The sequence below is a fragment of the Helicoverpa zea genome, chromosome 12 (genome assembly GCF_022581195.2).
Source record: "Helicoverpa zea isolate HzStark_Cry1AcR chromosome 12, ilHelZeax1.1, whole genome shotgun sequence".
Lineage (NCBI taxonomy): Eukaryota > Metazoa > Arthropoda > Insecta > Lepidoptera > Noctuidae > Helicoverpa > Helicoverpa zea.
Window position 1 is genome coordinate 6,555,596 of NC_061463.1, and position 18,879 is coordinate 6,574,474.

General features: G+C 36.0%; 1 protein-coding gene across 3 annotated transcripts in view; it reads left to right on the forward strand.

Annotated features, from left to right (window-relative positions):
• The window catches only part of LOC124635413 (3-phosphoinositide-dependent protein kinase 1), a 70,528-nt gene that overhangs the window by 23,007 nt on the left and 28,642 nt on the right, over positions 1-18,879 (forward strand). The window contains exon 1 of one of the 3 annotated variants that reach the window (XM_047171296.1): positions 11,199-11,434. The exons of the other annotated variants lie outside the window; for them this stretch is intronic. Coding sequence (XP_047027252.1) covers positions 11,387-11,434 — 48 coding nt within the window. The 5' untranslated portion in view covers positions 11,199-11,386. Of the gene's footprint in view, positions 1-11,198; positions 11,435-18,879 lie in introns of those variants that run through there. 3 annotated transcript variants of the gene reach the window in all.

Below are 18,879 nucleotides of genomic sequence, written 5' to 3' on the forward strand. Positions count from 1 at the left end.
TTAATCGGGTTCATCATTCATATCGACTCGTAGCTTGGTTTTAGCTTGTGCATTGGTTGCCGTAACCGTTTCTGAGAAATGGCAACTCAAAACGGTTTTGGGATAATGTGTAAATATGAAATTAAGTTCATTTCCTTGTAATTATGAAGTCATGGTAAATCCCAGAGAGGTATAGCAATGTTTACGTTTCGGATCTAGGGTGCACGAACGTCATGCCTATTTAGAACTTATAAATCCATTTTAACTTTCATTGAAAAATGTAGTATCTGTCGTACCAAAAATGTTTTTGGGACAGCACGCGATATTTATTTCGAGCACGGTTTCAGAATGTGATGTTTGTGTGATATCCGATACAGGCCGTAGGTTTTCAAACAAGTGTAGCGTCACCACGTGCCTGCCTATGACATGATTGTGAGCCGCCAGTGAGCTGACCTGTCCCCTGCAACTAGGCCACGGCTGTAGGCGTTAGGTCGCAAGCGCCACTCGTGATTGCACTCGTAATTCCGCACGACAGCTAAATACTCAACCAATGTCGAAAATATCATAATGTTTAATGACTGTTGCTAATACCTGCATAGCTCCGTGATGTAACTTTAATTGTTTTAAGCACCTGGTGTAATTAGTAGCATCAATGTCAAATAAACCGCTTAGAACCGGTTGTTTTTATTTCGTTTTGTTTATTTGTTTGAAACTTTGGAAATTAATTCTATTGTTTTAAGTTTCACGTAAAAAGTAATATAATAGAGGACCTTGGCTTGAGTGATGAAAATGATAAACAACTTTTGAAGGATGTCTGATACCTAATGATGAAATCATGTTTTCGACTTCGGAGAATTCAATTTTTTCACTCATATTATTTACTTCTTTTTTTAATGTCTACCAGGTAACGAAGATCCATTGCAGTTAAACGCGCAAAAAAGTTAAGCTATTAGACCTTCAGAAATACTTTGCTATACTTACATAAATCTACTTAAGGTATGTTCGCAACCAGTAAACGAATTCAAATCTATGTTCAAGTAAGGCTCCTCGCCAACTTCATCGACCTGCAAGCACACTAAACGTGCAATAAAAGGCTCGAGGTCTATTTGCTTTTGATATGGTAATGTAGTCCAATTTTGTCGACCTTCGCGATTAGGACAAGTAAACATAATTTTCAGGTATTACGTACACAGGGATGATTTTGACTTCATTTTGTTTTGTCCAAATATTTCATTAAAAAAACTATTCGACTTCAAAGATATTGCAGTACTTAGCAAGTAAAATTATCTGGTTCTGTTTTTATAACATAACGTAGACGCTTTATTTTCTGTTAAGTTGGCCACGTGGGCTACCCGTGCCTTCACCCACGTGGTGCGGGAAATCGATGGAGCCGTAGTAGCCTTGTTCCGCTAGCTTCCATGTTTAATGCGATTACTAAGCACCCCAATTGAATATTAAACTTCTTGTGTATGTTTACTTTGGTTAAATTCATTTATTATTTATTTATTTGCATGTGGATGGTGGATTTCATGGGATTGTTATGTTGTGGTGTGGAAATGCTAAATCAAACAGGCTTTTTTTCATGTACCTCTTGCATATGTTTAAAAATAATAAGAGTCATGGCCAGAACCCTGTTGAATTTATACAAATACCTAAAGGGCAGATCAGATCGTCTAGCAAGTTAAGTCCCGCGCCTGCGCCACTGTAACTTTGTTTCCGCGCCACCCTCATTGTAGAGTTCGATCGCGTTACGTAGACGGAACGTGAAACGTAATCGTAAGTAGGTCGCTGGCTGGTAGTGCGCGCGCAGGCTGTCCGCCCCCTCCCCCCGATGCCACTACGACGTCACTATTGATCGCGCACGTGGCGCCGTAAGTGACGTAGCGCCTGGCGCGTCCGATACTACACCCCCTGTCTACCCCCGTCGCCGTACCTTGCCACCCCCGACGCCGACGCCCGCCCCACTTCTGCTGCAAACTGCAATTACGATGTCATCCACCTATTTTAGCGCAAACAATGACCACAATAACAGCATTTCTTCTTAACCAGATAATTATCTAAGAAAATAGGAAAACTCGAGGCATCTCCAGAGTACTAAACGACTTCAGATAAATTGCCCTTCTGCCAATTTCAGATGTCAGTATTTGTGAGTAATAGGTAACACTAAACAACGTCATTTGTTTGTGTTCAAAATCAGTAGGTAACCTTTATCGGATTATATCAATGTGTAGTACTTTATTTACCTGGAACTGATAAAATATCGAAGTGCGATTTCCAGTAATATTTAGTTTTCACGAGTGACGTCAGCCAATTCCGCTTCAAAGAAATATTGGGCTTTTTTTGCTTGGTTTTGCTTTAGCCAAATAGTGTAATATTTACAAAGTTAGATGTTATAGCCAAGATAAGGTAATTAACGTTCTTGTTTTGTTTACTTTCACGTGGCACAATATTCTGTTGTGACTGTATGGTTTCCACAATCAGTGGAACCGTTTTACGGACATTATTAAGTCGTTAAGTCTCCCCGCAATGTTTGTACACGTGCCACAAAAATGTTGTAGTACTGTTTACGCATTTAAGTTTCACTTCATAAAACCTCTAGCAAACAAGTCACTTCATTTTATTTGAATCGTAGTTTCGCATTCAAAGGAAGTTATAAAACTCATGCAATGATTTTTCAGATAGTTCATAGTTCACGGCTTCTATAAAATTTTTTGGGAAATGCATCACGTGGCTAAAGTGTATCAGTATGCAAAACCGTATGAAAGATGAATGAAATCATAACAGCGAGTATGCGTATATCGATTCGAAACTGTGTTCTGCATTATGCAAGGAACAATACAAACCGCATAGTGGGCTAATCTTAGATTTCACGAGAGTACTAGAAGCTCATGGCACAATGGAGCTAGCCTGTGTGTGTGCACTATTTGCATGTGCGTAACAGTCGGCTTAGGCGCGCCCTACATAACGCCCTTCACTTTACAACAGAATGCAGCATTTAGCATTGTTTACTGACGTAACACTGCACTTATAGAGCTGCAAGGAAATCGTTATAATCCTCTTACTCAGGCACTTTGTTCTACATAACTAGTTTTCTAGAACATTGTTGCTACTTCGATTTATTTATGGAGTTACGTTTCAAAACATCATAATTTTCTTTCCTTTCGTATTAGTCAATTATTCTTTGAAAATCAATTTCTATGAAAAAGAAAAATAACTGTCTGATTGCATTCATGCTTAGGAAATGTTAGGATGAGTTTTCCATTTAATATTTTCTTCTGCTACTGGTTTAATACGATGGAAATTCATGAATATTTTTCTTTTGCATTCTATTGATATTATGTAAAACCACTTAAAATGTAGTGTGTGCTAAGTGACATGATAAGGACAGTATAGAATTACATAGGAAACCTAGTATGTGTAGAACTAAGACTTAGCTGAAAGAAACCACAGTCGACCTAACGCGTTGGCGCCACTTGTAACCAACCATAGACATACTTAAGTCACCTCATGACTAGAACATACTCTGTGGCGTTGGCCTCCTTGTTCTTATGAACTTAAAAAAAAAAGTATTTACCTGTTTACTCAACTGTTGTGCGTACGACAATATTATTACAAATCTACGTGTAAAGGATGATGTTTTGCTATTTTTGTGTTATGACGAGGCAAACAGACGTCATACCTGAAACGATCTTGATGATAAAGTAACAAACAACGCTGTAATTACAGAGATCCTGGAATTGTCTTTATAGTGATGTGTAGGTCGATAGCAAATAACAAGTAATAAAACAGGCCAAGTTCGAGTTGGACTCGCGCACGCAGGGTTCCCTATCTATGAAAATCCTTCATCTGTGAAAAAACTGTCTTCATGTACTGCGGTTTATGAGATACAGCCTGGCGAAAAACGGGCAACGAATTCTTGTTAGCAATTTTATTATTTACAACACTTTTACCGATTCCAAAAACGGAGACGGAATTGAAATTATTTGAATTACTAAAATACTATCTTCTTTAATTTTTTTTGGAGAAGTACAAAATAGGATTAAGACTGTACATTTTGCTCCTGAAAAATTCTACACTCGAAACCGTAGATGTCCAGCAGAAATCATGGCACACACGTGACGTGTTTTATACAAACAAGTTTTTGAACGCAAACCCATTAAAATGCTGCGTGAGTGAAAGGTTGCGTAATGTTTTCATTAGAACCTGAAACTGAAAGGTACATCCGCCCACTTGACACTCTCTGCTCACGGTGCACGGCGCGGGACGCGTGACGCTGGAAATTGCGCACTTTGAACGCTTGTATAACCTTTATGATTGCTTCTAAGGCTATTTCAACGGTGACGTCAGTAATACACTAAACAGCCCGGCAAGGGTACAGAATGACCGTGTGTTTGCACAACAATAAAACACAATGAGAATCAAAATACATTGAGCAACGTAGTTGTAATCATGTTCCCGATGTTACCTGCTACATTTTCAGTAGTACTATTTATAACTTTATTGATGTTCGGCAACTGCGTACCTACTTGCCCGTATTGTACACTGTCCACCTTGTACTAAAATTAGCAGTTTGTCATTATGTATGACATTATGCGTAATAAAAAGGAAACCTTTGTATACTGCACTATCATTAAATATTACAATATGCCGTTCCGCCTGCACTACCCCGAAGGCGTAGGCAGAGCTGAACTTTAACACCCACTACTCTACTCCTACTATGACGTTATATCAAGTCATAAGATGAAAAACTTGACAATGTTCTAGAGAATGAGGGATAGATTCTGATAGATATCTAAAGTAGGCGTTTGGTCCGTACATAAGCGTAGGCTATAATTTAGTTTAAATGCCAGAACACAAAAGGACAGGCAATTCTGAAAATGGACGTTTACAAACATGAATTAGGTACTTTTAAATAGCACATAACTGGAACTCAGTATTGATTTTGTGAGCTACTGAAACCCACATAGCGTAGTATTTCACCCATATGACATAATATTGCATCAGTTCTATATGGGTCAAGCTGCAGCGGAAAGGCTAAAGGTCGTGGTGCAGTGCAGCTGCGGGGCGTGGGTGTGTTCCACGAGGGTTGGGAGGCGGCAGGTAGGCGCCAGGAGAAGGCGAGCTGGAGGGGGAGCGTACACGCCAACGTTACATAAGTCCACAGCTGTAGGTACTGTACTTGCCGAGTTCCGTTAATACCGAAGGTTGCTGCGCATAAGGTCGTCCGTCTCTGGGTCACGACGCAAGCCGTCATGCCGCGCCGTATTTACGGCTATATTTTCTAGGTAATACAAAATAGTACAACCTTCTAGCTGTTCTACTGCTGTTTGTGTTGCTGGCTATTTTTAGCTTTCGAAGAAAGTTAATTACGATTACGTATAGAGGAAAACGGAATCAAGAATAATTTTAATTAGCCAGATGCAGTTGCTTTTAATATTTTGCAAAGGAAATGGTATGGGCATTGACATAGGTCGGTGAGTCAAACTCAGTAAGTGTTGTTATGTATTATGAGTACCCACTATCTCGTCTTCGTATCTTCGACGTGGGTTCGCTATCTGTTATTTCAGAGTGCATTTTTATCAACATATCGCAATATTTATGCTAGATTTCATTCGAGTACGTTGTGGCACTTAGCGTGCCCAAACCTTAATCAAGTATTTTACTCGTGGGATCAAGTACTAAATACTATGTACTGATATTGTTATAAATAAACGAAATTATGTCAGTCTTGACTTAAAAAATTATCACGGGTAATAAGTTTTTTTTAAGAACTCGATGAAGGATTTTCTTTGATAAACTCGAGCCGTAACTTAAAGGGTATTGCAGTAGTTATTTTTCTGTATTACTGTGTGTAATATCTTTCACATTAAATATTAAATTACATCGAAGTCTCCATATTTATAATACCTAATAAACAAAAACATCTCGGCCTAAGTATGCATAGTTACTCCCTCGTTATGTTGTTGTATGTGATATCGCCAACCAAACTAGTCCAAGGGCAAATATTAATTTCCTTCACTTTGGGATTTCCTAACAAATAACGGTGCTTTTTGTACTAAATTCATCATTATTGTTCTTTTATAAAGAAATATTTTTATTATAGTCGACGATTACAGGATATAGGATGTAAATAAACAAAATGTTATTTCTTACACACATTAAAAGTAAACGATGTGGAATGGGGTGAACGCAACTTGAATTCACTTCCTAAGTCGAATTTAAGACCGCACCGCGGATTTTTTGATTTTAGATAGCTCCGCCCACTACACTTCCGCGTCTATCGCGTCGCGCAAGCTATACTCTTCACTCAATGTGTAAAATTTGAATTTCGCGCCAATCGCAGACGCCGAGGTCAGCGCGGGGTCAGGAGAACCGAACAGGGAAGATAGGGAGCCGCAACTTACCTAAGTTTTTTATTTTTTGATCGGATTTTTTTTTTGTTGTACTTACAAAAATTATTTGTAATGAAAACTTTTTATGAAGAGTAATATGATAATTTGGACGCGTATGGTTGTGTGTATGTATGTGTGGTGTGTCGTGTATGTGTGTTTGTATATCCAGAACGGATGAATCGATATGTATTTAGGTTTTTTTGTTTGAAATGAAATTAATCGGGAGTGTTCCTAGCTTTATTTGGTGAATATCGGCCCAAGATGGCCGCCGCCACAAAATGGCGAATAACATATTTTTTTTACAATTCCTTCAGTATGGATATAAAATGAAAGGGCTTGATTAGTATGTAGAATCATGTATAATATTATTTAAAGTCCAAGATAGCCACCGCCAGAAAATGCTGAATTGCATTGTTTTTTTATAGCTCTCTCAATATGGGTATCAAATGAAAGCGTTTGACCAGTGTTAAATAATTTATACTAATGTTATAAAGAGGGAAGATTTGATTGTTCGTTTCTGTGGATTGTATAAGCTCTGAAACTGTTTAACTGATTTGATTTGCTTTCACAATTAGAGATTTACACTATCCCCAGTGAATGTAGGCCATATTTTATCCGGGCACAGGAAGAAGTTCCCCGGGAATGCGGCTAAAATCGCGTTAAACAGCTAGTAAAAATTAAGTGGTTAAGGAATAAAAGCGTCGCAGATCTTGTGTGTTATGTATGCTATAAATGTATGTAGTGAAGCTGTAAGGTATCAAAGAAGTAATGAAGCTAAGTAATTCATTTTTAAACATATTTATTAAAACTGAAATATAAATAATAATATAATGTAAAAAAAAAGAATTTATAGTATAACACGGTCTCCATAGATTTTTTGTTCATAGTAAGTTCAACTCAGTCTTGCGCGCCGTTATGTGTGGGTAACCCTTGTACATAATTATACAGTGACTTTGTGTGCGTGACAAGAGGTACAGTCGGGTACAAATACAGTTATTTAGGGGTTACGGCTGTTAAAGGAAAAACAGTTATTACGTAATTTAATGTTTATTTATCTGTGTAAATATCTATTGAAATTATTAAGTTAGTTTTTGATTTGTTTAATACCCAATAAAAATATTTATTTATTTATAATGATTCTGAATCGCTACTTGAAAAATCAAGTCCACACTTTTATTTATTGTCCTCGTACCCCGAGCTAGAAAATATGTAAGGAGTATTTAATTCATCTTAGATATTTCACCTCATTTATTTCTTAGATACTGTCAATGTCAATTTGAAAAAACTTATGAGAAAATAATGAAAAACTGTAAGATGGATAAGAAAACTGGATGGATAAGAAAACTGTAATAATAAAAAGCTTTGGATGTTGTTTCATTTTTTGAAACGCTACCTGACTCCTTAAACATTTTCTTCGTGAACAACTAGACATTTTTGTAAACGACTGTACCCATAACAAAAAGCGATAAGAACACGTCATGCTCGGACGACGTCACTGTCACACGAGCGAAAGTTGTATATTTACAAGCCGACGCACACATAGGGCCGCGCGCAAATCTGAGTTATCGTCACAAATTATTATACCTACGGCCGGAGCGACAACATGCACAGGTCCGACCTCGACGAGGGCTATCGCCGGACTGGCTCGTCTCCGTACACATTGTGTATCAATCGCTAGAGCACGGACATAAGGTTCAGAATTGCGTAGCGTCTATCATGATCGCTGCCGCTCAAAAAATCCAATATCTTAAAACTTTAATTAAAAATGTTTGGTAATAGTTATGGAAAAATGACTTTGACAGAACGTTAATATTGATGTTAAGAATATATTAGAGTAATTTTGAAACATAAAGATAGTGTAACTTCCTTGTAATTTCAAAAATAGTACTTTTTTAGACGTGTTTTCGGAATTAATTATGATCGAGTAAAATTATCAGTATCGTGTTTTCGTTCTGGCAGAATCTAGATAAAGATATCAATTTACCTATATCAAAATTTCAGATCCATTGGTAAGCGGGTAGTCCTATAATTTGGCATGGCAAACGGCTATCAAAATCACGGTGGCGTCTTAAGTAAAATGTCAATCAACTGTATAAATGCACAGTATGATCCAAGTAGAGATAGAAATGCTATTATTGCGTTGTTACACTTCAGCGATTCTTATCAACGCAGATAACAGTTACAAAAGAACAAAAAAAAACATCCATACAAAATAAACAAAAAATAACACTTCTGTTGTTGTGGTTGCAGGATTTCCCCGCAACGTCATGCGTCATCATTATAACGCACTGCACACTATTTAATGTATAACTACATTGTGTACTTATCGAGTTTATTTATAACTACAGACTTGTTATTTTAAAAACTGTAAAAACCTAATTCAAATGTTTTCATGTTGTGCGGGTTTATCGCATTATAGTTCGGCCATTCAGAGAATGCGTTCCTGACACGTCGCGATTGAACTGACGACGTAACTTTGCAATGGCGTTGCAGTTACGATAAAAATATTTTTGCTGGTTGTTTACCGTTTTAACAATTGAGGAGCATTAAAACAACATTATTATATCAATAATCAATGAATGTTATAATTTTGTGCCAAACTGAGTGTCAAATAACTTGGTAAACAATATTTTTCTAAATCTATACTGCGCTATTACAAGGTTATGTCAGCGGTTTATATTTTGTAGTGCTGTGCTAAAAATAACAGGCAAGTATCGTAATCTGTTCTTATACAGTTATAATATAAAATAATACGTTTTGATTTTCTTTTTAAGAATTGGAAAATAATGGACTATAAGACTTAATTATAACGTTTATGAAATATAAAAATAAAACTATGACCAAACCGCATTTTTATACTTAGATTAAAAATGGTAACCCCAAATGGCGTTATGGGCCGCCATTTTGTGACGCTAAAACAGTCGTCCGTTGTCGTTTCGTGCGCATAGACCACGTTTTTCAAGTGTTTTCGATCTGTTTTTATTTGATTACCCGGCTTTTGTTAGACCGAGATATCAGGATTGATTCTGTTATTGATAATAATATAATTATACATGTAGGCGAAGATGATGATGAAGACACCACCTCCTCAAGCAAATCGGAGTCTGATTAATATTCTGTTCGCACATTCAATTCAATGTACTTGTAACAAAGAATAAATAAAACAATTTTATTATATGAATATTACCTTTTTTTGGTTTCCACTTAAATAACTAAAATATAAAACAAATGATTCCGCCAATTTAAAACGAAAATAATCTTAAAATAATGCGGCGGTTCATTTTGAAGGAACGGTAACGAACTCAGTGTTATGTTGTGCCCATCACTAGTCGTGACTAACTGATAGGTGTCAGGAACGCATTCTCTGAACGGCCGAAGTATAGTTTAGGTACCATCCGAAACATGGGTCAAGCTTTCCGCCTGAAACTTGTAAGCATGGAAGTTTGATATCTCGTTGTATATAAGTATTGAAATATACTTGAAGATACAAAGAGATAAATAAAATCTAGATCGACGAATTCACCAATATAATTACCAAGCCCTAAAGAAACGCTGATATAAAATACATAGATTTCAGAATTAAATAATAATGCATATTTTAGCTTAGTAACTTTGCTTTATCGGAAATAAGCACTTTACTAAGAATTAAAGTTGCTATTGATGTTATGTGATGAGTAAGTTCTTATAGGTTGCTCAGTTCATGTTTCTTAACGTTCAGTATAAACCAGAATAACCTTCTTACTTTAAAAGACTTTGTTCTCAGATTACTCAGACCATTATTTTTCAGTCAAATGAACAACATACCTACCTTATGAAAAATAAATAAAAACAACAGTTACTAATAAAAAAACACAACTGGTTTACCTGTTTATGTTAGACTCTGCCGCTTACCTCAATCATATATGTATTATTAAACTAGCTATTCCCATTGTTTTACCTGTGTTCTTATGGAACTACTTCCCGTGCCCTTCTTAAGTTTTCACCCGTTTTACAGGGAAAACGTGACAAATAAAACAAACTGAATTTGAAAAAAAAAGTAACGCCGTGTTTCAGATTAGCAAAATATATTTTCATTTCCACCTTATGTATAGGTACTAACAATAACGAAGATGGAGCGCATTTCCTTGCGTGCATCGTCATGTTTCGTACGAATTTTTCCGACATAGCCGTGAGCGTCACAAGCCCGTCTCAAGTATTATTTTTAATTAATGTCTCTGAAAAATATCAAAAAAGTTTACTTTTCACAGAACTCACCGGGTAAATTGAATATATTTTTAGAGTTCCGTGGTCCAACTTAAAATCCGTTAGGGTTGAAATTATTATACGGCTGCCTAGCTGTAGTGAAACAGCAAATAAATAAAGTTTTATGAAATCATTGGACTATTTTTAATAAGATGTAAAGTCATTTTATTGATAAGTTCAGGCTTTTTATAACAGTCATGTTTTAAATCTGACCTTTACGCTAGGAGTGTATTTTAAAGTCAATAAAAAAACGTCTTAGTTGCAACATTTTTACGACTTAGGACGAATGAATGAAAACAAAGTTTTGTATTATTTGGTTCGTTTAAATTAATCAGTCTTTTGAATTCTAATGAAAGAATCCCAGCGTATAGCAGAACAACAAAAGCAGACTTCTCAACATAACACATATGTTTAAAAGTATGTGTGTGCGTCATGTGCATATTCTAATAAATTATGACAAATAAATACACATACGGCTTAGTGGGAAAATGATTTCCATTCACGCAGCATACTCGGTACGGATTCCACAAAAGTGTAGGGCGCGTGAATCGGGCTCAAGAGTGACGCAAGTTGTTTTGCCAACTTTACTTAGTCACTAGTTTATAAAGTATTTCGCAAGAAAAGGTGCCGTGTCCCCGTTTCAGTTTGTAAACAAACTCCGCCGCGGTTCCGCAGGTTGGTCAGAACGCATTTGAACCATAGTTTTTTTGTGTTTATTCAATAACATTTCGTCAGTGTGTGAAAATAAATGGAACAATTTTCATTTGACGAAAATGTCTATGAAATCTTTGCTTGTGCTCAACATAATACGGAACAGCTCGGTAAGTTAAAACAGATACCTATTATAAATATTTAATGTTTTCAAAATAAAATGCATGCTTATTAAATGTAATTAGGGAACTTAATTATGCTTTTGTTTATACATATGCATATTTTGTTCATATTTATTTCGGTCTACGCTTCATTATTTTAAAGATTAATTAATATTAATTTAGGTACGGATACACAAAACAATCATCTGCTCATTTAACGGTATAATTAGAAAACTAGTACATTGTCTTTCACCAATAACTGTTTATCTTTATCCGGTGCTTTGATTGTTCGCTCATTGTAGTTCGAAGCATTGTCTACAAGATTTTAAAAATAGTTGTTGCAAATTCGTCTATAGATACTTATTGTAGTATTCTTAATTGTAAAACAGGATGTTTAGTCGCCGCTAATCTCAATCGACAATCGCATTCGGTTATCTGTCATAAACAATGGGTCTTTCGCGTGCCTTCACGTTCGTAGTATGTTCGAGTACTACGTTCGTACGGTTTTAACTGTACTGCCAAATCATATCCGCTAAGACTTCTTGTTAATCTTTTGTTCTCGTCTACAAGTTTTTGCAGCGGGCATACATTTTACCAATGCACAGAAACCATTGCGGCAAGTATTTGTTTTGAACAAAAATCATGTAATGGAAAAAAAAATCAGCTATATCCCATTTTATTACTTGAGAGTTCTTTTTAATGGTGAAAATGGAAAATGGAGAACTGCTGTTAGTTTCATATAGTAAGACAAAGAAATCAGTTTTTTTCCTATTTAACTAATATTATAAATCAGATTTTTGATTGATTGGTACACTACAGGCTCCAAAGCTCCCGAACCTATTTGAAAAAAAAAATCATTACCGGGATGCCTCGCGCTCCCCGGGACACGAGTGAAACAGCGAGAAAAAGCTAGTATCTGATTTAAAGCATTCTCAATATTTAGAATGTGTAATTATGGGTATCTTATCTCATTCTTTAATATTTTTGATTATAATTACAAAACAAACATAGATGAATTGAGAACCTCCTGCACTTTACAAAGTTGGGTACGAACAAACTGAATCTGTACAATTATTTTGGTTAATTTTGTTTATCTTTTGTATGGGATCGGTAGAATAACAATAATGATTAATAATTATTTTGTTTACATTGTATTACATTCTATGGGGTTTTTCACAGTCATTAGCTTTGTTTTTTCCTTGAATGGGTTCTATTTTATGGCTCTAACACTAAATATGGGATTTATCCTTTTTCATAACATACGTAAATATCGTATACCCAAGCTAACATATGGTGTATTGTGCCGAAACCACTCGAAAACAGGAAGAAAGCTATGTTTTGTGTGCTTACTTTTTACATTCTGTGCGCTGTTCAGTGTTCTATTTGGCTGTTTCTTTATATTCAAAGTATTTTATCAGTTTGAAGAACTTCTTTACTTGAATAATTTGTAACTTGGCGATAATAAAAATACAATATACTTAGATTACATTTCATTGTTTCCCTTAACTAAGCTGAATAACTCAAAAAACGTGCAGCAATGAGGCTAAGTTTTGTATACTTAAAAAATGTTTCAGGACTGTAAAGACTTCCAGGAATTTATAATTAATACCTACAAGAATAAGACTGGCGATGCAGATGCAAAAGCTAGTATCGCGATAACGCCATCTAAGTTTATAATAACATCAACAACGGCATTAATTAATTTACGTGAAAGTTTATAATAACAACACGTAGGGGTTCGAAAAACGTGTGGAAAATGGCATTCACATGTTTATCTCCGTGCATAATTATCTTTATAGCTGAGTAAACCGAACAATACAGTTTCAGTTAGACTAAAAAAACATAACGTGTCTCAGATACTACAATAACGTTACAATGATTCTCGCCCGAAATGTTAAATTATACAGACGTCTAGACAAGAGTTTTAGTTTATATACATCAATAGTATTGTCTAGACAGGCCGTGACCCTTTTAATATCGTAGTACTCGAACGCTAAGGGTAGACGAATTTCATGTACCTAGCTACGTACCTCGAATACAAGGTTTTACTTTATAGCTAATGCTAGTGACCCCAGGGACTTGCACGGGCCGGCCACGAGACCACGATAACGGGGGTGAAGGGTTCATATCACACGGATTATGTAAGTCCCCTCCGCATAATTACGTGTTTATTATATTAATATTGTTGCACTTAACTACTGCTTTAGTGTTTATTTATTGGCGTAAATATGTTTATGTTATGATCATTTTATGCCAGAAGACTATAGATAATCTTTTGTTGAAATAAATACGTCATCTATTTACTAATGATATTTTTTTACCAACTATACTCAAAACTGGGGAAATTATATAGTGAAATAGTAGGGCGGTAATGGTAAAACACGAGACGGAAAATACGAATTTTCCGACGAATATCTCGTCCAGAATACTGCTTGAGTTCATACATAACTCAATGACTTAAGCGGCTAAGATATGAAGGTGTCTGCGTGAAGACCCAAGGTGAAACTGACCGGCCAAAGTTAAATGTCATCAGAACTATTAATATTCAATCTTTAATTACGCATTCTTGAACAAATTAGTTAAGACATCATAATTATTTATTTTATTCTATTCATAATAACTGATAATCTTATCATTAATTGTCGTCATTATTACAATACATAGATGATGTACATTTATAAATTACACCGAAAATTAAAGCATTGCATTATGATTAGTCTGTTAATAGATTTTTAATATTCATGCAGAATTTTTCTTTTATGCATATTCTACACATAGTTTTAAAACGAATTTTACATTGCGATGACCGACCACGACCGCATGACTTTGAGATGAAAATAAGTAACATGCATAGTTCATATTCAAGACGGTGAATTTATTATTGTATTTTTAGCTTAACTCTTCTCCACAAATGAAGTAGATCATTAATGAATACAATGATGTTTGTTCGTTTAGCTGCTAATGCTAGGATGTTAACAAACAAACGGGCTGGTGCCATTGTGCTGAAGCTTAAACTATTGAAAAACAACATCATCATCATCATGAAATCAGTAATGATCATTCTGTACAATTATTTCGTGTTTCCGTCTCAGAATAACATGTTATTGTACAATTGTTGTTCATTTGTCGTTATCTGTGTTCTGTTTGTGTAAACAGCTAAAGTGTAGGTAGCGCTCGTGTCATTAAGCAGTCACATTGCCATGGGTGGGTCACGCGACGTGTTTCTGTACTTCTAGTGAAGGACATGGACGTGAGAATACTGTCTTTTGTATGTTTATTGCTGAAATAAAGAAGCGTTATGACGACCTATACGACCTTGTTTGTTCGCGTACTCACATAAATGTGAATGCGACACTGCTACATAAAAAATTTGGTGTGAACATTTGTAAATGTATGAAGACGTGAACATGATGAATCGATTTCGTTTATGCTTGACGCCTAGGAGGCGTTTCTTTCTGCACCAAATTTAATTAATGCTCAGTAAATGCTTGAGGTGAAACTGAAATAGAGTAAAATATTTCAAAGGTCACGCTGTAGGTCGTAAAGATTAAATTCACGAATTAACTGAAAATAGCCTAAACACATCTATTAGACGCAGTTTATAACTATGCAAAAACCATCCACATTTTTCTATTTGCAATTTCATATTTTATCCACAAAAGGTATCCCATATTTTAGGGGTAGTCAGGTTAATTATGTAAAACGATATCGTTGGTTTTATCAGCTCTATAACATTAGAAAAAGCCGTCATTTTGTGGGTAAAATCGCCCAAAGCCTCCGTTATTGATACTGGTATAATTAGCTGTATTGCACTGCATTTCTCTTGTTATTAATATGGCTCATGCTTAGTTCTTGCATCATTTGCGTCCATTGTTTATGAAATCGAGATAATGTACTATAAACTGGCTGAAGCTTAATACATATGTATATCAGTATGAAGAATTTATATGTTTCCAAATAATAACAATACGCTCACCAAAATAGCATTTCAATTTTAGGAGAGGCTGGTTTTTTATAATTCAAAAATTGGCTCCGAATTTGACTAAATTAATTGAACTGAACTGGTTTTGATAAACGATCACTGATCAGTGCCGTGATCGTGACGCTAACAACTACTACGTCTGTATTGTGAATTGTAACATTTGAATAAATTTTGTTTGAATTGAAATAAAACTCAGCTAAGTATGAAAGTGTTGTGGTAATACATAATAGCGTGCGCCGCTTCCGGGGCTGCGGCTGCGAGCGGTCCGGCGCGGGCGCTCCATCACGCGTGGGAACCGCGTAGGCATCGCACAGTTCCCACGTCCTATTGTCTCTGATCGACTCACGGCCCAACCTTTGACACATCATAGTCGACCTAAAAACCTGCAGACAGGTAAAGTATTAACGCCGTGTTATTGTTATACCATGTCACATGGCGCTGTGATGAAACGCAATATAATTACATTCATTTCCACACGGACAGAAAATTGCTCGCTGCATGATTAAATATAATCCCGATCACGTTCTGTTGTTTATGGGACAAATAGGTAAAATATTTCAGATAAGATAAAATATACGGCAAGATAGGCACGCAGAAAGTACCTCACACTTCGAAGTTGCGTGCTAAATTTAATATGTTATCGTATTTTGTGTTATGTAATTATTATTTTAATATGTGTAGCGAAGACAATACGGTTTGCGTCGGCGCCGCCAAGGTCGGGGTCGTTGAACCTATTTACGTCTTTCAGCAAGAGGCGCCGCCGCCGGGCGCCGCGCCGCGCCGCGCGCCACCCCGCACGTGGAAATAAACTGTCATTAATACAGAACCCTGTAATAACAAGATAACTAACTGCGATAACTTCACAACACTACGTACAATTTTACATAAATCATAGTTTTTCTCTATTTCATTGGAATTCCATCATAATTGCATATCATTAAACTTGCTAGATGCTAGATAGGTACAGAATATAATGTATTTCTGCCATTTTTTTTTCATTGGTATTTTTTAACGCAATTATGTACCTACTTGGTATAATCAATAATTAAAGACCATATCATAAAAGACCTAATTATTTCGATTAGGTAGTTACCTACCTAAAAAAATATTTTTGTAGTAGACGTAGGCAGTTTTTTGTGAGTTTTGGTGCGTAAATTACTGTATTGTGATAGGCATAGACTGTATAAAGGCGACGTCAATACGTAGACTATTAATATTAGTTAGATTACGGATGTCTTTCACCCGGCCGCGCCGTATTTGTACAAGCGGGCCTCACTGTTCGAGTTTTGTGGCCTCACGCTCGCGTTGTTTATCGTCAATCAAAATATAATTTATTGATATCTACCAGTTCTACGACCATACGTGATACGACCAACTTTTTCTATACGGCTAATGGCACTATTTCTCAAAGTTTTTAAGTACTCAGTTAAATGGTGCACTTTCGTCATAATAATGAAGGGAATAGACATAGACCGCATTGGTTCTAAACATCAATGCCACGTAAATAATGTACTCAGATACACATATTCCGTTTGCCCATAACATGTCTATTTTGTTCTGCAAATGCAATTATGTCTCCCATTTCCTTGTCTACATTTCCCTAACTGGCATCAGTTAGTCACAGCTTGTTTAAGTCTTTCCAGTGGGCTTAAAGTAACCCCTAATATCTACTGTCGCCAACTAAGTAATGCCAACTGGGTTTAAGATGCGCTATGATGTCGAATTTGTTTAATCTCTGTCATACTGCAGAACACCCAGTTCAAGTTAAAAGGTACAATACCTACCCATTTACTTTATTGGTCACAATCTCACAATACAACATGAAACTTGCATATTATCTCATTGTGAACGTCACCATCGTGGGTACTGAGCCTGACTAATGAATGGAGTACCCACGTGGAGCCCTGAGCTGCCCACCATGATAAGTGGCGCAATGTTCTCCGTTCTCGGGCCACTATTATATACACCGCCAGATTTAGTTACTATCGCGTGGGTTTTCTCACGAGACGTTTCCCTTCGTAATTTCAACCGGTGATAAATTTAAACGTATACGTAAGAACTACGTGTACGTACGTGTTACGTACTCTTTTTCACATGACAATTGTTTATCAATTACGGCTAAAATGCGAGTCTGTGGGCGGAAAACTTTGCGTAGTTGATAAAAATGGCACGCTAGGTTTCATCTACGTTGTCGTCATTTTCAGCTAGTTTAAGTGACATTTCATTATTTTATGTGTAGGTTCTTGACAAATATCAAATTATAGAAAGTAAATTTTTGACGCACATCCTATGAAATAAATTAAAAAATCATGATGAAATTATGCTAATTTGATTTGAGCACACCTCACTAGTTTCACAAGTGAAACTAGTACATAGAAACAACACTTTGCGAACTTGTGATACAATTTTCCGGTGTACGTAATAAAGCATCATTTCCTCCTTTTAATCTCGTATTACTTAATTAATTTTCTCTTAGATTCATGCTGTTGAAATAATGAAAGATATCAGTTTATATTTATATACCTATGATCGAAATTTGTACTACATGTTTTCCTTATAATTTGAAAGTGTAGAGCCGGAATTCCATTGCGGTTAGCTTGGTTTGTGTTCCTGTTTTTTTTTTTTTATTTACTTTATCAGAGTCACTATACTTTACTGTGCTGTATATTAGTGGGTTGTGCTGGATTCATTACACATTATATGGCAACTTTTGAATTTTGGTTGTTAGGAAAAACCCCAGTGTGGAAATATATTGGAAATAGACCCAACTACTCATGTTGGTCATAAAAATATTAGTTCATAAGTTGAATCGGAACACGTTCTTAGTGGAACGTACCTACACGCATATTTGCGCAGACCTTGGAACAACTCACCATGCCATTCCGGTGACTGACCGTCGCATCGCCGGTTACTGACACCCATCGCAAAAACACGCTTAATAACATGGATATTAACGTGCTCATGTGAAAACAATACACTTGGACTCTTGCTTGGACCCCCGGACCTTGCCCTCAAAGGTGTAAACCTGGTTATTTCGCACTTCACATTCTTAATATCATTAAGAAGTCTTTGTAATAATCTTTCACCATCCGTGCCTATCCTACTTAGGCCGTGGTCAAATTATCTGATAATTTTATTTTAATAGCCGAATTTGGAAATCGGAATAACAATGATTGATTTGCAAGACAAATTCATTTAAGGGCATAAATGCCTCAATTCGGTTTAATGTTTTTAACCTTTGTAGGAGGTTAGTTTTATTTGTTTGATTTTCCGTACGTTGATTGAAGCGAAAGCCATCTCCATTTAGGGATAAAAATATTTAATTATTGTTAGTTCGATGATCTAAGCTTAGCTTAAAGATAAGCTTTATCGATTATTATTTACTCAGTTCATGAGATGTTTTCCTTATGTCTGGCTCCGAAACGATCAACTCATTTCGTTGTTTTTGTTTATGTGCTTGAAATAAGATACC